Raw genomic sequence first — 25,847 nt, forward strand, 5'->3', positions numbered from 1 at the left:
AATAGTTGATGAAATATAAACTAGACCAGACTATGGAAATGAAACTGGGCCCCTTCCCCAGGACTGTCACAATCTAAACAAGGAAAAACTCACAGCTCATTTTAAATAATTGGAATAAAATGTTTAGTAAAGTCAAAATAAAACACTTATTATTGTTTATAAGTACCATGTGCCAGAATCATAAAGGTAATATAAGTAGACAATGTGAAAATAGAGAAAAAATTGTTTTTTGGAGAATGGGGGAAATGAGAGTTGGGAATTATAGCCAAATTGATGATGTTTAGTAATTTTAACAGAATCTTGAAGCAAATTTTTTTTTTAATTTTAAAAGAAGTCACAGAAGGAAAGGAAGCTTGCCTTATTCTTGGCAGAAAGGAAAAACAGATAAGAACTTATGTCACATGTCTAGAACACTCCAAGTTTTTCTGTATGGTAAGAAAAATGCAAAAAGGAATGTTTTATATTGTATTATCGAAACCAATTTAAAAATATTTGAGGAATCTGCATATGGTGCTTCGGTTAAGACACTTGTTGGAAGTATCCTATACTGCAGTGCCCAAGTTCAAGTCCTAGCTCCACTACTGTTTCAGCTTCCTACTAATGAACATCCTGGGAGGCAACCAATGATGGCTTAAGTAACTGTATCCCTGTCACCTTGTAGGAGGCCAAAATGGAGTTCCAGATGCTTGGCTTTGACCTGTGGGAGCCCCAGCAGTTATGTATCTGTGGATGGAAGATTCTATTTTTTCTCTTCCATTCAAGTAAATAAAAAATAAAAGTAGAAATAATCAAATTATTTTAAAAACTTTAAATATTTTAAATAAAAAATAAAAGTATCTGAATGATATAGTCCAGTGCTTTAAAATATATTTTTTCCTATCTTCTCAACCTATAAAATATAGTTTTGGCATTATATTAAACTATACATATAAATAAATGTATCTATATAAGCTTTTAAAAATTACTTTAGAGTAAAACACTTCTCAAGAAATAAACTTTCATTAATTCTGATTTTCCCTCCTTTTTTAAAAGATTGATTCATTTGTTTGAAAGGCAGAGTTACAAAATGATAGAGGCAGAGAGAGAGAAAGAAAGGTCTTCCATCTGCTGGTTCACTCCCCAAACAACAGCAACTGCTGGAGTTGCACCAATCCAAAGCTAGGAGCCAGGAGCCAGGAGCTTCTTCCAGGTCTCCCACGCCAGTGCAGGGGCCCAAGGACTTGGACCATCTTCTACTAATCTCCCAGGTCATAGCAGAGAGCTAGATTGTAAGTGGAGCAACTGGGACTTAAACCGGCAGTCACATGGGATGCTGGCACTGCAGGCAGCGGCTTTGTCTGCTATGCCACAACACCAGCCCCTTTCTCTATTTTTGCATGTGTTATTTTCACATGGCTCATAAGTTTAGACAGTCATCGAGGGGAAAAATATAAACTGTCCTAATTAAAAGAATGTTTGTAAAGGTTGATGGCGAAGAGACCAATACAGCTTGATAAAATAAGCAAAAAGGATTCAATTCATTAACATAGTCGTGTAACGTTATACGATATCTTAGTAAAACTGCATTGAGAAGTGTGATTTCCAGGAAGAATTTAGATCAGGTTTAGATAAGGACAGTAGGCGTCATGGGTTAAGCCTTCCTCTGCAGGGCCGTCATCCCATGTTGGCACCAGTTCAAGTACCTGCTGATTGGCGTCTGATCCAGTTCCTGGCAAATGCACCTGGGAATACAGCAAAGGATGGCCCAAGGCCTACACCCACATGGAGTATCTGGAAGTAGCTCCTGCCTCTTGGCTTCAGATTGGCCCAGCTCTTGCCATTGTGGCCATCTAGGGTTTGAACTAGTGGATGGAAACTCTCCCTCTCCCTCTCTGTAACTCTGTGTTGCAAATAAATAAATCTTAAAAAAAGAAAAGAAAGATAAGAACAGTGTCCTCAGCAGCTGGCAGAGTACTGTTCTTTTTGTTTTTCTTTAAACTTAATTTACTTAATTATACTTTTTATTCATACCAATTGAATGCCCTCTATCCTCCCCTCTCCTTTTAGCCTCTGGTAATCATCATTCTGTTGTTTTAGTTCCTACATGTTAGGGAAGAGTATGCAGTATTTATATTTCTAGTTCTGGCCTATTTCACTTAACATGATATCATCTACTTCCAACAATTTTGCTATAAATGAAAGGCTTTCTTTCTTTTTTATGGCCAAATAGTTTTCCATTGGGTATATATACCCCTTTTCTTGATCCATTCATCTGATGATGGACACCTTGGTTGATTCCAAATCTTGGCTGTTGTGAACATTGTGGACATTACTTCAGTAACCATGGTGGCACAGGTATCTCTTTTATGCAACAGTTTCATTTCTTTTGATAGTTCTGCAATAGTGGGATTGCTGGATCATATGGAAGTTGTATTTCAATTTTTAAAATAAATCATACTGTTTTTCTGTAGTGGTTATACTAACTTATATTCTAGCTAAAAGTGTATGTGAATTCCCGTTTCTGCTGATCCTCATCAAGAGGTTTTTTTTTGATAGTGACCATTCTAAAACTGATAAGTTGATATTTCCTGGTAATTTTGATTTGCATTTATCCTACAATGATTCTGAACAGTTTTTCTTATATAAGTTGAGTATTTGTGTTTCTTCTTCTGCGATCAGTCCATTCAGGCTATTTGTCCATTTTTTAACTGGATTGGGTGTTTTTATGTTGTTGAGCTTTTTAATTGCTGATATATTCTGGACATTAATATACATTGTCAAAGAAGTACCTTGCAAATATTTTTCTTCCATTTGTCTCATATCTGTTCAGTCTGTTTTGCTATTTCCTTGCTGTGCAGAGGCTTCTGAGACTGATACAATTTCATTTGTCTAGTTTTGCTTTTGTTGCCAAACAGAGAAGCCCTGTGTTCTGGTTTTGAACTGAAATGTTCATTGAGATCATTTTAGAGTCATGCACATTTAAAAATACAGAAGGTTCCCATAGATCTTTCATCCAATTTTCCACTTAAAATTATGTAAAATCATACACACAATTATCACAGTCTCTCTTGGTATAATCTACCAATCTTATTTATGTTTTGTTGTACTTGTACTCATTTGTATATATTTGCATATTTATGTCTGTACAATCTTATCCTTTGTGTGGATCCCTATATCTAACTCCACAGTCAAGATGCTCAGTAATTCCAAAGCCACCATTGTATTTCCTGTTGCCATCTTGGTACCACATCACTTTCTCTCCTGCCTGCCTTCTTTCCTTTAGTGTATCTGTCTTCCATTTCAAAAATGTTTGTCATAATAAAATTTTATAGAACTGGAAGCAAATATTATGTAAGTTTTAGGTTATATTTTTTCATTCAATGTATTTACTTTGAGAGTCATTGAGATTGTTTGCCATATCAACAATTCATTCCTTTTCATTGTTGAATAGTATTTCATATATACCACAGTTAGCTAGCCATTTTCCTGTTAAAAGATGTCTGGGATGGTTCTGGTTTTGGGTTCTATTTTTGTTGACAGGCAGAGTTAGACAGTGAGTGAGAGAAAGAGACAGAAAAAGTCTTCCTTTCCGTTGGTTCACCCCCCAAATGGCCGCCATGGACGCCGATCCGAAGCCAGGAGCCAGGTGGTTCCTCCTGGTCTCCCAAGCGGGTGCAGGGCCCAAGCACCTGGGCCATCCTCACTGCCTTGGTTTTGGGTTATTAATAAGAAATGCTGTTATAAGTATTCATGTACAAGTTGTCATGTTGGCATAAATTTTCACTTCTCTGGGGTCAATTCCCAGGAGTGTAATTGACACACCCTGTGGTAACATTATGCTTAGTTGTATGAGAATGCCAATTTGTTTTCCAAAGTGGCTGTACTATTTTACATCCCACCAGCAATGTATGAGGGATCCAGTTCTTCTTGGCATCCTCACTAGCATAAGTGCTGTCATGATTTTTTATTTTAGCCAGTCTGATAGGTGTGTAGTGATCATTGTTACTGTAATTTGCATTTTCCTATGATGTTGAATTTCTTTTCATGTACTTATCTGCCATCTGTGTATCTTTTGTTCATCTCTTTTGCCTATGTTCCAATTGGATCTCTTTAAAGTATTGAGTTTTGAGCATTTTTAGGTTGATCATTGTCTTTTGTTGAATGTGTAGATGGCAAATAATTTCAGTCAGAAGCATATGCTTTATCATGTTTCACAGAGTAGTTGATGTGTTTTTTTTGATGACTGAGACAGTATTATGAGTAATGAATTAAGTACAATCTAAGCAGTTCTAATAATTAAATTATCTCAAAATTATCACTTACAGGGATTACCAGAGATGGTTTCAGGTTTTAAAATAGGATTTTATCTTAAGAGGAAAATAAAAAGAACCCTATGCTTCACATAAGGAGAAAACATGTGTTAATTGTTTTATATGTGGCAGACTTTATTGTCTGATATGGTTATTTTTATTGCTTTGTAGTGGTGAAGTGAAGGTGTAGCCAGAGCAAGGCTACCAAAGACACATAAATATAGCACATGGGAGTGGCACCTTTTATTTATGTTCACTTCTGAGATAAGTCAAGGATAGAACAGAGGGATTGCTTGGTTTTCCTCAACACATTTATTCAGTAATTTACAAAATCTATTTTCAGGAGAGAGAAAGCATTGCTTGAGATAACTTAATAGAGAATACACCATTAGCTCCAGGCCACTTCCCTATCAAATAACTATCCTCCATTGAAGCCTAAAGATTTGGTGGTTCAGAAATGATTCTGTCCCAGGAATAATCATGGAACTTAAAGGGAAGTGTAGAATGCTCTCCATGTTAAAGGATCTGGAATATGATAATTCTTCTATCAGCAACATGAGATGCCTTTGTTTTGGATTCCTCATCTTTTTGTAAATGTACTTTCAGTGGTAATTTTCTACAACTTTCACAACTCCAGAATGAGGAGATTTTTCTAGAACAGAATGCTACAAAGAGTATGTAAATTTTGATGTTATTTCTGATAATCTGCTTAGAGACTCTGAAACTAATCACATAGATTTTAACATTCATAGTACATCTTCTTTCTCATCTACATCGTTACTGTTTCTGTCTCCGAAGACATCACCATTATGACACTTTTTTTCAGCAAAATTTAAAAAGCTCAGTTGAACTAAGTAAAAATTAAAATTTGAAAGATTATAAAAATTACAAATTTAAAAAGATTTCCTGAATTTCATATTCTAGAAGTAGTTGAAGATACTTTTAAAAATACTAATGCCTGGAAGCAGCCCAAATCAATTAGGAGAAATTTAGGGGAACAGAACCAAGGGATCTGTACTTTTAATGCCTTTCCAGATAATTATAATTCATAACCTTGGGTGTGAATTAAGAAGTGATATTTGATAAGTGACATCAATTATTAGATAATTGCTATTTCTAGAAAAACCTTAAATTTAAAAATTCCTTTTTAGTGCCTTCACATTTTTATTTTAATTACACACTACAAGTATATTTATTTAATTGAATCATTTAAAAATGAAAAAAAAAGTAAGATCAATAAAGTTAACTCTCTAGTTTATTTTGTAACAGCATTTAAAACTTATTATTTGGTAATATAGACCATATTATCTAATCAAATATTGTGTATCTGCTCATGCCAGGGCATGGATTGTTTCTATTATGAGAGAAATTACAAAATTTTGTAATTAACAGTTATCTCAGCAAAAATATAGACTATCCTGTTTAAATAAAATCATTCAAATAAAGTAATATGTTAAAGGAAATTTTTGGCTTAAAATAAGGAAGGTTAGAATCAAAGTATGTATGTTAACCTTTTAATGTTACTGTGATAGGAAAGATAGATAAAAAGGTAGATTTTTCTTTTTGTAAAGATTATCCAATTTAAATGATGACTTTTTTCTTTCATTAACTCATTACACTTGTATTATTGGCTCTATATTTATTCTTTTGACAATCAGAACCATGTGATTTTAAAAATTCATAATATCTCTTGCAGAATTAGACTAAACTAATAACACTGTATTTTTCAGACAGATCCTACAATCCTTTTGAGCATTTTTATTTTTATTTATTTTTAATTTTTATGTATTTGTTTCAAATGCAGAGTTATGCAGAGACATAGAGATCTTCTATTCACTGGTTCTCTCCTTAAGTGACCACAAAGACTGGAACTGGACCAGGCTGAAGCCAGAAGCCAGGAGCCAGGAGCTTCATTTGGTTCTCTCACATGGGTGGCAGGGGCCCAAGTACTTGAGATGTATTTCACTACTTTCCCAGGTGCATTAGCAGGGAAGTGGATCAGAATTGGAGCAGCTGGAATTCCAACCAGTGCTCATATGGGATACCAGTGTCACAGGTCGTGGCTTAACCAACTATGCCACAATGCTGGCTCCTTTTTGAGGATTTTTAAATCTCAGCTACCCATAATAGGGACCCTCTGCTACAGAATTAAATATATTTCTTTTATAGGTTCCAGGACACTTTTATAAACATGTTAACATTTTACTAGTTTTCTCAGAGTTATTGATTTAACATGCTAACATCACTGAATAGTTTCAATTACATTAAACAACTACCATTTTGCTGCTTGATGATCATCTTTTATGTATTAGCATAAAAGACATCTAATTTAGAAACTATCCCAATATTTGCATGCCAATCAATTTTTGGTATTATTAGGACTTAGGTATTTTAATAACAATGAAATTTAAAAATCTTATATAAAAGCGTTTATATTAGTATATTTCATTGAATATGTACTGCTATACATATTTACATTTATGAAATTCTCAATAGAATTTATTACAGATCACACTTCTATTTTATAAGCCCATAAAATGCATTCAGGGGTGTTCACGGTTTAAATTAATGATTACACAGGAAGGAAGGTATATTTTGTAGACAAGGTGACATGTACCACAGGCATATGTAGGCTCATAAAGGAATTTCAGGTGCATTTGTCCCATGAATCTTAATACTGTTGATCCAAAAGTATTCAATCTAAAAATTGTTATAAAAATTTGATCCATACTAAGTAGACTTAATGAATCCCTGCTCTCCTCCCTATTTGCTATGATATTTGGCATAGCAGTTAGGATACCATGTGGGATACCTGTATCCCGTATTTGGAGGGCCTTGGTTCGAGTCCAGGGTCTGCTCCTGACTGATTCTAGGTCCCTGCTAGTCTGCCCCATGGGAGGCTGCAGGTGATAGCTGCAGTTGCTGGGTCACTGCCACCATTTGGATGACCTAGGTGGAGTTCTTGGCTCCAAGATTTGGCCTGGTCTAGCCCTGATTGTTGCAGGGACTTGGAGAGTGAGCCAGTAGATATAATCTCTCTCTGTGTGTCTCTTTATCTCTTTTTGTCTTTCAAATAAATAAAATTAATTTTTAAAAGTTGTCATGAGGATAAGTTTACTGGCAGAGCACCTTAAAAACAACTTAAATTTTTTCAGAGTGGAATTAACAATCCATATAATCATTTAATATTTATTTTTTTTTTTATTTAACTTTTATTTAATGAATATAAATTTCCAAAGTACAGAATATTGATTACAATGGCTTCCCCCCCATAACATCCCTCCAACCTGCAACCCACCCCTTATCCACTCCCTCTCCCCTTCCATTCACATCAAGATTCATTTTTGATTCTCTTTATATACAGAAGATCAGTTTAGCATACATTAAGTAAAGATTTCAACAGTTTGCTCCCACACAGAAACATAAAGTGAAAAATACTGTTTGAGTACTAGTTATAGCATTAAATCTCAATGTACAGCACACTAAGGACAGAGATCCTACATGAGGAGTAAGTGCACAGTGACTCCTGTTGTTGACTTAACAAATTGACACTCTTGTTTATGGCATCAGTAATCACCCTAGGCTCTTGTCATGAGCTGCCAAGGCTATGGAAGCCCCCTGAGTTCGCTGACTCTGATCATTTTTAGACAAGGCCATGGTCAAAGTGGAAGTTCTCTCCTCCCTTCAGAGAAAGGTACCTCCTTCTTTGATGACCCGTTCTTTCCACTGGGATCTCACTCGTGGAGATCCTTCATTTAGGTTTTTTTTTTTTTTTCCCCCAGAGTGTCTTGGCTTTCCATGCCTGAAATACTCTCATGGGCATTTCAGCAGGATCCGCATGCCTTAAGGACTGATTATGAGGCCAGAGTGCTGTTAGGACATTTGCCATTCTATGGGTCTGCTGTGTATCTCACTTCCCATGTTGGATCATTCTCTCCCTTTTTGATTCTATCAGCTAGTATTTGCAGACACTATTCTTGTTTATGTGATCCCTTTGGTTCTTAATCCTATCATTATGATCAATTGTGAACAGAAATTGATCACTGGGACTAGTGAGATGGCATTGGTACATGCCACCTCGATGGGATTGAATTCGAATCCCCTGGTATGTTTCTAACTCTACCGTTTGAGGTAAGTCAGCTTGAGCATGTCCCGAATTGCACATCTCTTCCCTGTCTTATTCCCACTCTTATATTTAACAGCGATCACTTTTCAGTTAAGTTTCAGCACTTAAGAAGAATTGTGTATTGATTACAGTATTCAACCAAAAGTATTAAGTAGAACAAACCAAAAAAAAATACTAAGAGGAATAACATATTAAGCTGCTCATCAACAGTCAGGGTGAGGGCTGATCAAGTGACCGTTTCTCATAGTGTTCATTTCACTTTAACAGGTAATCATTTAATACTTATAAATTTTCTTCTCTGTGAATAGGCATCATACTAGACAGTGTCAATAATAAGCAACTTTGCCACAGCCTCTTTGCTTTAGGCGTCCACAATTCAGATGCCGAGTAATAGTCTTTTGTGATTTCTAATCCAATCTCTGCAAATTTTCTGTTCCAGTACCTGCTTTATATAATATACATTAGACTAGAGAAACTTCTGGGTGTTAGATGAATGAGCAAGTCCTGGTTTTGGGTTAACTTTAGTTGGCCACGTTTAGTAGGAAGGTATCCTTCCCCCACTTACAAAAGCATTGAGGAAATTCAAACAAATGTATTCCTTAAGAAATGCCAGACAAGGATGTTGATTTTAAAACTGAAAGATAATAATAGATTAGTCTGTCAAAGGCAGGGGTAAAGTTAGTAGCTTAAATGCAACTCCTTTACAACCATGGGAGAAGGGTCACAAATCTCACTCTCCTGTTTCTTTGCAGCCTAAGCAAAAAGAGAAATACGATCAGTTAAAACTTTATATTTTTCACATATAGTTTTTCTGGCACTGGGCCCACAAGCAATTTCTCCCATGGGTCCTTGGATAAAGAGGTCACTGTATGATATAGTGCTTTAGATGTTATATTCTAGAAACCATAACAATGAGTTTCCTATGGCTACTTCTTACAGCATCTTTCATTCAAACCTATGGCATAGTGCCAAAGCTCAGTTCAGCCAGAGAATAGGGGAGGGAGAAACACGCAGAAATAAAAAATGTAGATAGCTCTGTGATGATTTTTCTTGACTGACAGATAGAATTTAGAATATCCAGAAGGATGAGTAAACTACATAATTTATAGGATGGTCTGTGTAGATATATTTCTTTGATTTTGATAAAAATTCAGCAACAGAAATTTTGGGTTGTGTTTTGTGTCATTAATCTGTAGTAAAGATTAATTTCTTTGCTGATTAAAGATGAAAGTATGTGCTTTATATAGACAACTATGTAGATGATAAAAATGGGACAGTTATTCTCAAAATCAACGATCTCAGTAGGGTTTATAACAAAAAACATACGGAGATGGCTTGTATATACAGAATAACCAAATGTTCATAAAGATTTGGATGTTAAATGACTTTCAATCTGAAAATATTATACTGTAGAATTTGGCTGTTTTTGTTGAACTATTTTTCCAAAGTAATTAAAACAAGTCACCAACTGTGGCCATCAAAAAAAAAAAAATCCTGAAAACTGCTTCCCTGCAGTATCTAATTTTATGCATCATGATTTTTCTGGTGAACCTTCAGACTTTTATTAGCAAAACACACCAGTAAGTCAGCAAATAGCTGATATATTGTATAGTTTTCTTAAGTTGTTTCTATTTGATGAAAGCTATTCTAATAAATCAGTGTCACTCTCTGGCCTGAGATTCTCTGTTGTTCATAATTGTTTAAGGCTGTGTTTGACCCACTTTCAATGCTCTTGAATCATGAAATTTACTCCAGTCTTCCCTCACACTCTCCTTTCGTTCTTCCCTGCCCTAATCACTCTCCTCTTGTTTATCTTAATTATTTTTTAAAGGGAGGAGTTTTTTTGTGGTTTGTTCATTTCTTTCTCTGTGGGAGGTCCTAGGAACAGCTTTCTACACTGTATATCTTTGTATGTCCATGTGCTTCTTTCCAAATAGTTATGGATCAACAGAGTCACAGATTTATTCTTTTTTAAAGTGATTATAATTTAATAGCTAGTCTTTACTGAGAGCTTATTTTTTTTTCACAGTCTTTTTTTAAAGATTTATTTATTTATTTGGAAGGCAGAGTTACCGAGAGGCAGAGGCAAAGAGAGAGAGAGAGTTCTTCCATCCGTTGGCTCACTCCCTAGATGGCTGCAACGGCTAGAACAATGCCAATCCAAAGCCAAGACCCAAGAGCTTCTTCTAGGTCTCCCATGTGGGTGCAGGGGCCCAAGCACTTGGGCCATCTACTGCTTTCCCAGGCCATAGCAGAGAGTGTATTGGAAGAGGAAATGCTGAATTTCAAACCGGTGCCCATATGTGATGCTGGCACTGCTTTACCTGCTACCCCACAGCACAGCTCTCCAGATTTACTCTAAATATAGACCATGATCTTGCTGAGCAAGCTTGTAATTAAGTAAATGTTTACTGAGAACTCTTAGCAAACATAAAGTACTTATGCCAAGACATTTGAAAACATTGACCACCACTATATAATACAAGAAATTTTCTATAAAATACAGTAAAGCTTCATTTGGAGTTCTGTGGTACACTGTATCATGCAGGGGGACAATGTCCTAATCCATTGACTAGGGTCACTGATTTGCCGAATGGTTTGCTGGCCTTTGAGACGATTCAGTGCTGAGCTTTGTTGAAAGTGCTAAAGAAAATCTTCAAGCTCTCGATTTACTAGAAAAAGATTGATAGCACCAATTTAAATCTATTACTGCCCAAAATATATTTATTGAAAGTAGAGATGGAATTAAAATTTCCATTGGAGAAATTAGTATTTCCTATGAATCATTTAAATTTTTCAATACATTGAAGATACTTGGTACTCAATTTGGAAATAGAAACTTTTAAAAAATATCTGAAGTGTCTGCCTGTTACCTGTGAATACTTTTCTTAACTAATAGTATTTTTCATATTGGTAAAATGGAACTGTCATTCTGGCTATAAAACTATAATGTTTCTCAGTCAGTTAAAACAATATCTATATTTCCCTATTAGCCAAATCTTATTTTTAAGACAGAAATCTGAGCTTCCAATTTATTTTTTCAGTCTCATATCCAGTGGTGCCAGGTGAATATTAAAATCTAAGTAGCTATCATTATGTTTAAGTTGTATAATTTAATTACAGGTCTATCGATAGACTATGTGGAAAACAAGCTTTATTGGATCAGCTCGGGAAATGGAACTATAAATAGATGCAACCTGGATGGTGGTAATTTAGAAGTAATAGAGTCAATGAAAGAAGAATTAACCAAAGCTACAGCCCTAACCATCATGGGTAAGTGCAATGATTCTGTAGCTAGGATGCTTCATATTGATTGGCGGTTGATTAATTATGATCTTTTTAAAAGCTCAGGTAAGTTACTGCTCCATTAACACCAGAAGTACTTTCAAATTACACATCGCCATGTTGTTTCCTTTTTTCCTTTTATATTTTTGACTTTAACAAACAGACTTGTAAGATTATCTAGATCAGGGACTTAGGACTGTTAGTAATACTAGCTTCACTGTTATTGATTTTAGCTTACCGTGACTTGTATTATTTTATGATTATTTTCTGTGTTGTATTGCAGCAACCTAAAGTGTAAGAACCTTGTGTATTTGTCACAATAAAAATAAAATCTGGCTTAACTCTGCTTATAAAGGATAGCTTAAGCAACACAGATAATTCAAGAGACATGTCAACAGGACACATTGGTCCAATGACTGAAATGAGCTCCCCTCACACAATTCCTTTTCGTATTTAAGGATGAGTAGAGATTTTACTGAATTCATTCTCATTTTCATTCCTTTTGTTCAGTCATATGGGGGGAAAAAGGTGCCAGGCAAGAAAGGTGATCCGGAAGCTAAGAGGGAGCTATGACTTTCCACAGAATAAATAACCAACCTCCACTGTGTTAATATTGGAAGCCAATTTTTGAAATGTAAGTTGCAAAGATGATTTGGATTTTTAAAGAGATGTAAAAGTGAATACCATAGAGAAATCCTTTGCAAACAGAGCGGTGCTTTTCCTTAGGGAACGTCTCCGTGCTGGAGTTCACAGGAGCTCAGCACTGTGAGGATTAGGTAGCCATGGGGAATCTCAGGAGTTACATTTGGTTACAGGAAATCAGAACAGTGACATTATGTTTTCCACTTTGAATCTCATAATACAGCCAGCATAATCTTTTAAGAAATTTTACTATTTATGAAAAGCCTATTTGAATATGTTTTAATGTTTGTATATAGAAAATAAATTAGGCCTTTTAATTCTACATTCTATAATCTTTCAGCTTTCACCATTTCCTAGATTTAATATGAGTGTTTTGTGTGTGTGTGTGTGTGTGTGTGTTTGACTTCAGATACAGGTAATCAGTTTGCATAAATATCTAAGTTTACAAGTTAACAGTTTTTTAAGAAAGATTTAAAATTCATTTTGTAATTAAAAATGCGCTATTACCTTTTATTTCCAATTAAAATAAAAATTTATCAAAGAAAGTGAATAAGGTAGAGATATTGTAAATTATTGTTTAAGACAGAATGAGTTTCCATTTGTCTTATGAGGGAGAAAGAGAAAGGGAGATTGTTTTAACCAATCATCAGGTGTTAAGTATGAACTGTATTTCAGTTTTTATATCTGGAAAATATAGCTATTGAATACCTCTGCCAATATCCCAAAATTGTGAGACTCACTTCCACATGTACGTGTATAATCTTTTTGAAAAGCAGTGTAGCAAAAATGTTAAAGTTGGAATCTGATGCTACTTAATTTTACACTTTAACGCACTTTTCAATTTTATCTCATTAGCCATCAAATGTTAGTGGTTTGCTTTTGCTGCAGCGTTTTCCTAAATTGCAATCCTCCTGACATCTGTTTCACTAATATTTTTCTTAAAATTATATATTTTCTTAAAATTATATATATTTCTTAAAATTAATATTTTTTTCAAACATAGTTCTTAACCAAATATAGAACTTCAAATTGAAAAAAAGTCATCTTGACTTTAAAAGCCTCCAATTTCCTTTTGGGTCTTTGAGTAATTTTTGTGCTATTCATACAGCACTAACTTCCCATTTTTCTCATTGTTTGCATCCAGAAACTTTACACACAACCTCACATGTGCACACACACACTCATGAGTTATACCTAATAAACAGTATATTTTAGAGTAAGAATTTAGATATAATTGTTATGTAGCACCTATACGGCCATCAAACTTATTTTACAAAACTCAGTTTTTCCAAATTAAAAGAAACATTTTGTTTTATGTCATTTATGGGCGTTTTAAACTACAACAATAAAAAATAAGCAGAGTTCAAATTCTACGAGTGGCTGAATAAAACTATAATAACCCAACTCACCATCCATATTTTGTTTTCATAGTTGTAACAGACTTAATTAAATCAGCTCATAGTAGCAAACAAAAGAACTGGTGAAGCCCCTAAAATAGAGGAAATGTGGAACAGGCATTTGTTCTACTGATTAAGACACTGGTTACAATGCCCGAGCTCTATACTGGAGTGCCTGCTTTCAGTTGCAAGCTCTGGCTCCCCATTACAACTTGCTGACAGTGTGGACCCTGGGAGCTAACAAGTGGTAGGGTCTCTGCCTCCCATGTGGGAGACCTGGATTGAGTTCCCAGCTCCCAACTTTGGCTCTGGCCACTGCAGGCACTTGGAGAGTGAATCAGCAGATGGAAGCTGTAGATCTATCTGTTTGCCTGTTTTTTTTTTTTTTTTTTCCTCTCTGCCTCTCAATAAGTAAATTAGAGGAAATATTTTTTTTAAAAAATCTGTCATCTGATTTCAAGAAAGACACTTTTTAATGTCATGTATATTATAAAAATATACATTATAAAAATCATAGCCTTGTGCAAAATGTAAAAGTTTATGAAAGTTGGTTTCTGATAATATGATTTCTGCTGATCCTTCTGAGTAGGAAATTAGTATTTACAGGACTCAGCACTATGAATACAGTTTGGGAAACTGGGTCAGGTAGTGCATTTTAGCAAAAAACAAAGCTGGTTAATTTGGCTTATGAATAAAATGGAAGAAGGGAGTTTGGGTGAAATCACAATGTTCCAGTACTTTGAATCTGCTATGACATTGATGCTGCATGAAAACATAAACTTGCATAAATTAAAATTATTTTAATAAGTGAGTGGCTATGCATGAATACTTCTTCCTACTACCATAATATGATTAGCCCTGAAAGATTAAGAAAAATTAACAAATCTAACAAAACCTGTGAATGTCTACCGGCACCACATCAGCTGGATATATCAAAGTACATCTATCAGTTAGGAAGTTAAAAATTGACAGATCATCACTGAAGAGAAGCGGGGGAGGAATGTCGACAGTTTCATGGGGTAGCTCTGAACTTACGCTCCTGCTCAGGTACCTTCTGTTCAGCACTTGTATTTTTCTCTCTGAGAATGGAATAAGGGGGGTAACCTGCTTCCTGCTGAGCAGATTATAGTCATGGAAAAAAGCAATGCGAAAGTAAAGCAGAGCAACTCGCCACTCTCCGTGGGCTTACTGATGATCATGGTTACAAATCTTTAAGAAGACATTTGCCTTTTTGATACTGAAGTTTTATATCCACGAAACAAATAATTGGACCATGGAGTGACTAATATATGCAAATATGCACCAGTTCCCCATAGGGATTCCATAGCTAATAGATACTAAATAGCTAAAATTTGTTTCACTGAAGGTGGTTTTCTGAAATCTTAGTTAAAAATATCTTTGTACACTCATTGCCAATTTTTATCTTACGAATTTTAAATTTTAACTTCTTGGATTCTTCGTTTTTCTCGGAATAGTGTACAGAAAATAAATTGACGAGATCTTTGAAACCTTAAAGTTAGGTGTCTGGCAGTGTTTTTGTCAAAATAAAGCAAATATTTGATGATTCCATCAAACCAAGCCCAAGACTGTAAGTTTCTAAACACTTACATATTTCTCATTTCCAGAAGTAGAATTTAACTTCCCTCCCTTTCAGTGTGTTCTGACTGTTCTTTAATAAAATGAGAGAATAAGGCAGAGTCCAGCGATGGTATGTGATTTTGGAGAGAATGTCGCAAAAGGCACTGAGCAATCCTCCCTTCCCTTTCTCTTGGGTCACTTACTTCTGACAAAGCCAGATGATGCTACAAGGATACCCAAGAAGCTCAAAGGAGAGGCGCACACAGCAAACAACCGGTGTCTCCAGTCAACATCCATGGGAATGAGTGTCTTCAAAGGGAACCTCAGGTCCTCATGCTGCAGGGCGCACCAATCAAAACAGTGAGACTTTTGAGGTCAGATTAGGATCTTTATTAGCCAGCTGGCGACTTCTCACAGAGCAAGAAGTGAGAAGGCAGCCCTGAGTTGCAATTGTGTGGCGGTATTAAAGGCAGAAACCACACCCTGGTGGTCTTGGTAGTTATCTAGCAAGCAAGCAAGTCAAAATACCAAAGCCAGAAATATGCCGGTTACAGCCAGATGAGCAGCCCACGTGGTTACAGGTGGATAAGCAAACCGCATTTATAACTTGTTTGTCTCAGAGGAACAGTTTCTGCTCTGACGTGGTTAGGGAAGCCTAGCCACACTCAGATATGCTATATTCTGTGGAGACATTTTTAAGTTACAAATTTCTTAAGTTGCCCTGTCACACTAGTCAAGGTGTCAGATGTCTATAGCACAAGCCAAAAGCCCTCAAGAAAAATTCCAAACCAGAACTACGTACATAGCTACTCCCAGATTCCTGACACATAGAAACCATGTGATCCATGAATGTTTGCTGTTTGCAGATACTATGTTTTGGGGTAATTTGTTGCACAGCAATGATAATTAGTGCACTTGTTACCCTATCCACAAAGCATGTCTTTATGTATGAACAGACTTAACAAATTCAGAAACTTAATACAGACCGGTTAAGGAAGTATGTCAGCAGTAGTAAAACCAAATAGTTCCAACATGATGGTTAAGTGGGGACACAGTTGAGACTTCTGCATCTGGATTTACCTGAAATTATGATAAGCTATTGCCCCATTTGAGCTAGAAGACTCTCATTTCCATTAGTTTTTTGCCACATGGGACGACATCAACCTTTTGTGTTAGATTTTCCGTTTTTCAAGGAAAGAAATCCAGATGTTTAGTTAATGTTATATTTTTTAAAATTATCAAGTGATATTTTATTATTAGAAAAATACCATGAGTGGGCTGGGTATGGTGATGCAAGGGAATTAATCTGCATCTGGGAACACCCATGTGCCATATCTGAGTGGCAGTTTCAATATTGGCTACTCTTGCTTCTCACCCTGCTTCTGTTACTGCATCAGGGAGGGAGCTATGGCCCAAGAACCTGGGTTCCTGCCACTCACGTGGGAGATGTGGATGGAGTTCCTGGATCCTGGCTTTCACCTGGCCCAGCCCTGAGTTTTGCGGGTGTTTGGGGTAATGAATTAATTGATGGAAAATTTATCTCTCTTTTTTGCGTGCTTTCCCTCTGTCATTCTGCCTTGTAAATGGTAAATAATTGTTTTTTTTTAAAAAGAAGAAAACTACTGTGCAACTTTGAAGGCTGTCATGACTAACAGTATCTAACCCAAGCAAACTAACAAAGAACAACTCACCACCATACCCCTGTGTTACTGATTCAACTCAGAGGGCACCAGTTGACACCTCTTAATCAGCATTTTTACTGCTAACATACAAATGCTTTGATTAAAATATATAAAACTAATTTAATTACAATGAAATGTCTTCCCAGGTGATTCTGCTAACTTCCCAGTTGAGACATCTGTTCTGTTTACCCTGATCCAAAAGTATTGTCTGTGCTTCTGTTCTACAGTAACTCAGGGAGTTCACTTGATTAGACCTAATTTACATATTGTGTACAGTGAATTATAAGGACTCAGCACTGTTAAAGTTACTAAACATAAGCTGACAAGCATATAACTTTGGACATCAAATTCTCCTCATTTTCATTTGTGTATTTATTTATTTGAGAGGCAGAGAAAGATAGTGGAAGACACAGAAAAAGAGAGCGACAGAATGAGTTCCATTCCATTAATTGACTTCCCCAAACAACACAATGGCTGGAACCAGAGCTATGAGGCTAGCATTCCAACTGAATCTTCCATGTGGGTGGAAAGTCCTCAATCACTTGAGCCATTCCCTGCTGTCTCCCAGGGTCTGCAGTTGCAGGAAGCTGGAATCAAGAGCCAGAGCTAGGAACAGAACCCAGCTACTCTGATATGGCACACAGGCACCTTTACTGCTAATCAGGTCAAATGCCTGCTGCTTTCCCAATATTTGACTATGATCTCAAAAACTGTCTTTTTCCAACTGTTAGCAAATCGGAGTACAATAGCTTCTGCTTTCCTCTGCAAAACCAGTAGCTCTAAATTTGTATCTATCACCTTTTCTGTTCAATATTTTTTCTCAGTATTTTAATCCTTAACCACAGGGAGTAGGTTCCAAGATGCCAAGCAGATGCCTGAAACTGCAGGTAGTACTGCATCCTTTATGTACCATTTTTTATACATACATATGTATGATAAAATTTAATCTGCATATTAGTTACAATAAAAGATTCACAATAACCAGTGATAAAATAGCACAACTATAGCAATATCCTATCAGAAAAGTTGTTTAAAATGTGTGTCTTGTGTATATCTAGAACTTTCTATTTAATATTTTCAAATTTACTGTGAACAACAAACTGCACAAAAGGAAATCACAGATAAGGGAGGGGTACTGTATTTAGCACAGCTTTTTAAGATAATTTTCATTTATAAATACATTTTAGTTTCATAAATTAATGATGGTAATCCCAAACATTTTCCTACATGATTTTCATCTGGTTAATGCTATAAAGTAGTATATAGTCAGCTAGGTGGTAGTTAACCATTGATCCTTTCAATTTCAGTTATAGGATTTGTTTGTTTTTATTCCCCTTCTCCTCACATCTTTTGGCATTTTCCTGGTCATTAATGTCTGCAAGAGGCAGTGAAATAAACTCAAGTTAATCAAGTACTGTTCAATTTTAAGTGCCTTTGAGAGGGGGAAGAGGATGTTAAAACTATTGATTAAAATTAGGGTTTGTGGGTTATTTATGGATTTTATTTAAGTTACTATCCATTTTCCCTGTCAGCATGTGCAGTTTGAGAGCCAACTGCATATCTTGTATTTATGCAGAAGAGAAAGTTAGAAAAATCAATTCATGAAGCTGAAAGAAAATTCACATATAAAACAAATATACTGGCAGAAGCAGGCTTATTGGTATTTGGAGGAAATTAAGATGGAATTTAGGAAATAGAATGGTGGCTTATCTGTATTTTGTACTTTTAGAACGAGGCATGGAATACCTAATGCAAATGAATCACTGATTTAAAATAGAAGTGATGTTATGAATACCATTACTCAAGCAAACCTGAAGAGGTCTATATGTCTATATAGAAAATCCTTGGTATTTGTAGATTCAATAGCCAGCATATGGTGTAAACACAGGTGATCTTGATAATGTCCTTTGCAATGAATCATGCATTAATTCATCAAGTATTACCAAGTCAAGTGTGTAGTTCAGGGCATTCCAATAGTTCTGAGCTTCAGTTTAACCTCCCTCTTATACTCACACTTGGATGCTGTTTTTTCATTTTTGTCTGCTATTGTATTGCATAGCTACTGTTTTAGATTCCATTGTGTACCTGATTTTTTATATTGCTATTGTTTTATGGTACTTTGTGATCTTTGTAAACTATATTTATCTGGTATTTGTTGATTAGGATTCTAATGCTATAAATACATAATTCTTCTTGATTATTGAGGGGCATGCATAGATAGATAGATAGATATGTCTTATTTTGGTTTTACTAACAAAGACCTATACATTATTGTAATAGCTCCAGAGTCTAGAATTCTTAGATTTGGGTGCTAGAGTGATCAGGTTCTGGTGATAGTCCTATTCTTGATTCCTAATTTCTTGAATCTTCACATACAACACAGGGAGAAGAGAGAGAAAGAATACAGGGGCCAGTCCCTAGGGTCCCTTTTATAAAGGCACAGACACAATCAAGAAGGCTCTACCCTAATAACCTAATTACCTTCCAAATACCTCATTGAATGATACCATGACATCATTGTGGGTCAGAATTCAATATATGAATTTCTGGAGGAGACAGTCTATACAAACACACACACACACACACACACACATATATGGAGAGAGTTCATAAATAAGGAAGTTCTTTATTTATTTCTATATATAAATGATAAACAATAAGGTTATAACCCTAATTATGTCATTGAATCATCATAGACTTTTAGGACTAAATATCTCCTTAGCGATCATTTAAGTTACCATCTTTATCAATGAAGGAAATGTATTCCAGATGCCTATATTCACTAACCAACTGTGTGATCTAGCATAGTTATTAAACTATAAGCATTAACTTTCTGTTCTGTGAAAACATGAACCTTGGCCATATGCACTACAAAGTTTTAATCTTGCTTGATTTTTCACTAAAGAGTTAGTGCATTGTACTCAAAACAATTGCAAGTAAATGATTACATTTGTTGAAACAATACAAAAAATTATGGTTAAAATTATAAACCGTAATTAGGAAATTATGGTTAAAATATACTTCATTATGAAATTATGCTCATCAGACTTCATATTAATCTATTTCATAAACTGGTCAAAATTATTTAACTTAAACTATTGAGAATAAAAATAGAATTGCTTAAGTTACTTGTATTTGAATACATTGGTACTTTTTTTGGAAAGAATTTGAAAAGCATAATTACAGAGAGAAGGAGAGAGAAGGAGAGAGAGAGTTCTACAACCTGCTTGTTCACTCGCCAAATGGCTGTATCAGTCAGGGATGGACCAGGTCAAAGTCAAGAGTCAAGAAATCCATAAGGGTCTAGAGACTCAAGTCCTTGGGGCCATTTTCCGCTGCCTTCCCAGGCACTTTAGAAGGGGGCTGGATCAGAGCTGGGAAACCACTGAACTGGCACGCATGTCAGATGCCAGCATAGCAGGCAGTGGCTTAACTCATTGTTCCACAAGGCTGGCCCCTGAACAGGTTGGTACTTTCTGTAAACCTCTACGCTGTTATCTCCAACACCCATCTGGAATACTTGGAATTGGCTACCTCTGTACTGAGTTACAGGTACAGGCCACAAAAATCTTTGAATACACACTTCCACGAATACTTAAGATCTGTCAGGTGATTTTTTCTGTGTATCAATCATAGCGGAAGTATATTTTACTATTGATCAGTTTTGAGTAGCAATTTGCAAGAAACACACTTAATAAGTAAATATTAGTGAGAGATTCAATTTTGCCTCCTATTGTGATCAATCATGGAGTAGGAAAGGAATGCTCCATATGAATTCTCAATCTCTTGTAAGAAGGAAACTCAGCTCTGTAGTGAAGAAACCTTTGCCTTATGTTGACTTTGAATGCACAAAGTTGTTTTAAGTCAAAGTAACAAAATAAGCCACTCATTTGTCCTTCAAGGATCACTGGAAAGTCTGACAAGTGTAACCCTGAGGACATTCCTGCTTTGTGGGTTCACCTCACAGTCTTGGACTCATTGTAATGGCTGCTATGAAAACTCAGAGCACACTGGCAATTTACTTATAGGAAAGTCAAGACTGTCAGATTAAAACACCTCTACATGCTATCTGAATGTCAATGAATGTCACATTCATTTGTATAAGAATAAAAATGGTGTTAATATTAGTGGAGATTAATTGTTTCAAATGTTCCCACTAGGATTTTTATGACAAAGCCTTTATAATCACCTATCCTCTCCACTAACTGAATAACTTTGAGTCACAATTAATGGCGAAACATTAGTCTTTACACTAACACAAGTGCTCAGCTGATTTCCCAGTGATATGACTTTAAAATTTATAGCAGCATTCTCCTTAGCAAAATGTTACATGACGTGATAAATAATGTTAGGGCTCATTAAAAATAAAGCATGTCTAGTGCTCAATTTGCACACTTGTTATGAATATATATATTATACTTTATAAATCATCACAGAAAAATTAAAAGTAGCATATAATAATTTACTAATATTGATATGCAGAAGTCATCAAAGGCCTTTTTTTTCTACGTTATATCCTAAGATGAATTATTATGTGACGTTGTCATGGTACCCATGGAACATTACAAATGATGCCAAGTGACAAGCTGTGGGTTTGATGCATTTAATCTTGCTAAGATCCCCAGATTGAGCTCCTGCAGATTCACACTGAAATCTGGTCTGAAAGAATTCTCTGTGTTGTCTTATGGCAGAGTGGGAAGTCTGTTAACTTAGAACTTCTTTACCTCACTAGTCCACTGTAGGGAGTATTTTCAGGTCTTACACGATGCAAACACAATTCTCATGCTGTTAAGGACAGATTATTTTTTAATCAAAGTTAACTAAATTTCCATTTGCCTCTGAATTGAAATAAGCTGAAACTTAGAGTTTCAAGCAAGTCCTTGCTTTCAAGAGATCCTTCCCTCTTTACTTCTTTTTTCCTTCCCTTCTTTGCTTCTCCTTCCCTCTGTCACTGATATAGACTCTCCATTGCTTTTCTCCCACTCTCTTCTCTTGTTTTTTTCCATATCTTTTCTTTATGAGATGAAAAAAATAACTTCACATTTCTGTATTCTTAAGTTCTGAAAGTATATTCAGTCAATCACATTCTGAAATTTCCTTTATGCCTAAGGTTGTCAACTGTGATCTACAGAAAACTAGAAATCTTGTGGAAGTGTACAGTTTTTGTTGGTGCTGTTTTACAGAGTGGAAATTAATGATACTTTGCATTGGATTTTATTTAACATAAGTTACAATATTGAAAAAAACTCAAACATTACCTTGCTTTGGTGCAAATAGTCAATGAACCAACACTTACTACACTTGGGGATTAAGAATTATGTCACAGAAGAGAGTTGGAGGATAACCACTGTCACAGGGTTCAGAATGCTGACAGTATTGGGATACACATGGCAATAAGCCAGGCAAATCATTGTATCAAAATGCAAGTGAGAACTCAACTATCTTTAGAGGTGACATTCATGAAGAAAGGATGGAGATTGATCCATGAGTGAAGGTTAGAATGAGTTGGACATAGAGGAGGAGCAATACTCGTGTGCTTGTAAGTGCAAGAGGCAAGGGATGTACTATATGAAGAGATCAGCCTAAATGGATTGAAGGCTCTTAATTAAAGAATTCACCCATGTATCTCTTCCCCCCCCCTTCTAAAAAAGTGACTACTTGAAAATTGCACCCTTGAGAACAATTTGAAATGAGCTTGAATTTATAGGGTTGCCTCTGGTCGATGGCCCTTTCTTATAACAAAGAAAATATAATGTCCCGTCTATAAAATAAATAAGAAATAAAAGGAAAGTAATTTACGATAAAAATAAATTCAATGTATAAATAAATGCTTTAAGCACTATACTAGATTTAAGAAAAAGATGCTCTCACTGAAAAAGATTCACTGGCTAAGAAAAAGCTAAAAATACAGACTGAAGTAAGTAAGCTATCCTGGAAACTAGAAAATAACAGAATTAGGGGGGATATGCTTTGGCTTTTCTGATGTGGACAAGTTTCAGTGACATTTTGAACACTATAAATAAAATTTTATCCCTGGAAAATTAATTATTTATTAAAGTGTATAAAAATGCCTTGTGCTTATGATTAAAATGCAGTTAATTCTTGGGATCAGATCACAATATACATGGTTTTTCATCTATATTAAGATCTAAAAGTATACACCATACTCCTGCAAGAAATAGGACAGTTTTTTTTCTTTTATTAGATAGGCAGAGTTAGACAGTGAGAGAGAGAGACAGAGAGAAAGGTCTTCCTTCCGTTGGTTCATCCCCCAAATGGCCACTATGGCCCGTGTGCTGCGCCGATCTGAAGCCAGGAGCCAGGTGCTTCCTCCAGGTCTCCTATGCAGGTGCAGGGCCCAAGCTCTTGGGCCATGCTCCACTGCCTTCACGGGCCACAGCAGAGAGCTGGACTGGAAGAGGAGCAACTGGGACTGGAACCTGGTGCCCATATGGGATGCCGGCACCACAGGCGGAGGATTAACCAAGTGAGCCATGGCGCCAGCCCCAATATCTTATCTTATCTTTTGTGCATTTTTGGATGTTCACCGTAACTGATGCTTTGCCTACTAAACATTTGTAATATTTTCTCACAATTTAAAAATATTTTTTTTTTTTATTTTGAAAGGCAGACTGATGAGGTAGAGGAACGGGGATCTTCTATCTGCTGGTTCACTTCTCAAATCCCCAATAGCCAAGTCTGGGCCAGGTTGAAGCCAGGAACTACAGCCAGGTCTTTTACATGAGTGACAGGGACCAAAGTACTCAGGCCATCACCAGCTCTCTTCCCAGGTGCATAGGCAAAGAGTTGGATTAAAAGCAGATCAGCTGGGACTGGAACTGGCATTCTGGTACATGATGGCAGTGTCACAAGGAACAGCTTAACCCACTGAGCCACAATGCCTGTTCCAGCCCTAGTGATTTTAAGAGGCAAAATGATACCACATGCTTCCCTGATGTCTCCAAGTCAAGAAATCCTTTCCATTGATAGCCAGTGCAGAAATGCTTGTTGGGTAGCCTGAAACTGGACTCTTCCTTCTAAGTAGCTCTTCTGTTCAAGGTCCATTTTTACAGAATAATTCTGTAGTTTCCCCAGGACTCAGTCTCAAGCTCAGAGTAAATTAGGACAAGTTTTTTCCCTTGATCCTCAAATACATTTGCATTGCCAGTTTTCTTTTCCTATCTGACAGCCCTGTCACTTTGTTTTGTTGTTGTTTTAGTAGCTTATATGTAAGTTTGTTTTCCATTCACTTATTGTCTGGGCTGCTTAATAGCTTTGTTTTTTAACTTGTTTTAAGATTTATTTATTTTTATTTATGTGAAAGGGAGTTACAGAGAGGACGAGGAGGAAGAGGAGGAGAAAAGGAGGAGGAGGGGAGAGAAAGAGAGAAAGAAATCGATTTTCCATCTGTTGGTTCACTCCTCAAATGGCCGCAATGGGCAGGGCTGTGCCAAGCCAAAGCCAGGAACCTGGCGCTTCTTCTAGGTCTCCCATGTGGATGCAGGGGCTCAAACACTTTGACCTATTTCCACTGCTTTCCCAGGTGCATAATCAGGGATCTGGATAGTAAGTGGAACTGTAGAACATGAGCTGGCACCGATAAGGGATGCTGGCATCACAGATGGTGGCTCAATCGTCTATGTCAAAACATTAGCCCCTCAAATTTCAGTGTTTTATTGTCCTCCATAGAGAAAACAACTTTTAGCATTTTGGCTATTGGAACTTACTCTGAAATGTTAATTCTTTTCATTTTCTTTTTTGAAATTTTATTTGTCACAGTTATTTGTATCACCTTACAGATAAAGAAACTTACAGTCAATAAGATGTCTTACAATGCAGTATTATGAGACTCTAGGTCAGGAAACTTGATTCAAGTCCAGTGTCATTTGAACTATAAGGCAGAGACTTCCAGGTTTCCTTGCTATAATTATCCTTTTCCTTTAATTCTCCTCTGTCCTAACTTTATTGAGATGTACTATAGTCAAGTGAACTGGCTCCTTTGTATCTGATTAGTCCCTACTTATTTTTCTTTGCCTTGCTCTTCCTTGTTCGTTGACTGATTTCCATATTGATTAGCTGTCATCATGGATGAAATACCATCTACCCTTCAAGACCTAATTCACATTTACCTCAATATGATTTAAGTTCTTTCACACTTCTGAACCTGTTTGAATTTTCCTAAGGTAGGGGACTATTTTTTTGACCTCTTACAATAAACTTATGTGAAAATATCTCACTTCATAATTCATGCTTTTTATTCATGTTCATCCCTGATAACACACAGCGAAGTGCTTTCTACTTACCACATTTCGATAAATAACAGTAAAACATATGAATAAATAAAGCAATCTGCCACACACAAACACCTCATCTACTGTAATCAAAGTATATTCTCAGGGGTGGGTGTTTGGCCTAACTGACAGAACTCACGTTCCATATCAGAATACTTGGTTTCAAGTACCAGTTCTGGCTCCTGATTCCAGTTTCCTATAAGTGCAAGGAAACACCAGGTGATGGCACAAGTGTTTGGGGTCCCTGACACCCATATGTAAAACCTGGATTGAGTTTTTTTTTTTTTTTTGACAGGCAGAGTGGACAGTGAGAGAGAGACAGAGAGAAAGGTCTTCCTTTTGCCGTTGGTTCACCCTCCAATGGCCGCCGCGGCCGGCGCGCTGCGGCCGGCGCACCGCGCTGGTCCGATGGCAGGAGCCAGGAGCCAGGTGCTTTTCCTGGTCTCCCATGGGGTGCAGGGCCCAAGCACCTGGGCCATCCTCCACTGTACTCCCTGGCCACAGCAGAGGGCTGGCCTGGAAGAGGGGCAACCGGGACAGAATCTGGCGCCCCAACC

The 25,847-nt window shown here is 36.4% G+C and overlaps 1 protein-coding gene across 9 annotated transcripts in view; it reads left to right on the top strand.

Moving 5' to 3' along the window:
- The window catches only part of LRP1B (LDL receptor related protein 1B), a 2,140,503-nt gene that overhangs the window by 1,436,052 nt on the left and 678,604 nt on the right, over positions 1-25,847 (top strand). For all 9 annotated transcript variants that reach the window (XR_007920674.2, XM_051849575.2, XM_051849574.2 and 6 more), the window contains one exon: positions 11,539-11,688. Coding sequence is in view for 8 of the 9 variants with exons in the window: in XM_051849575.2 (XP_051705535.2) it covers positions 11,539-11,688 (150 nt within the window). In the remaining variant the exon portion in view is untranslated. The remainder of the gene's footprint in view (positions 1-11,538; positions 11,689-25,847) is intronic.

This window comes from Oryctolagus cuniculus, chromosome 3, assembly GCF_964237555.1.
Source record: "Oryctolagus cuniculus chromosome 3, mOryCun1.1, whole genome shotgun sequence".
NCBI classification, from domain to species: Eukaryota; Metazoa; Chordata; class Mammalia; order Lagomorpha; family Leporidae; genus Oryctolagus; species Oryctolagus cuniculus.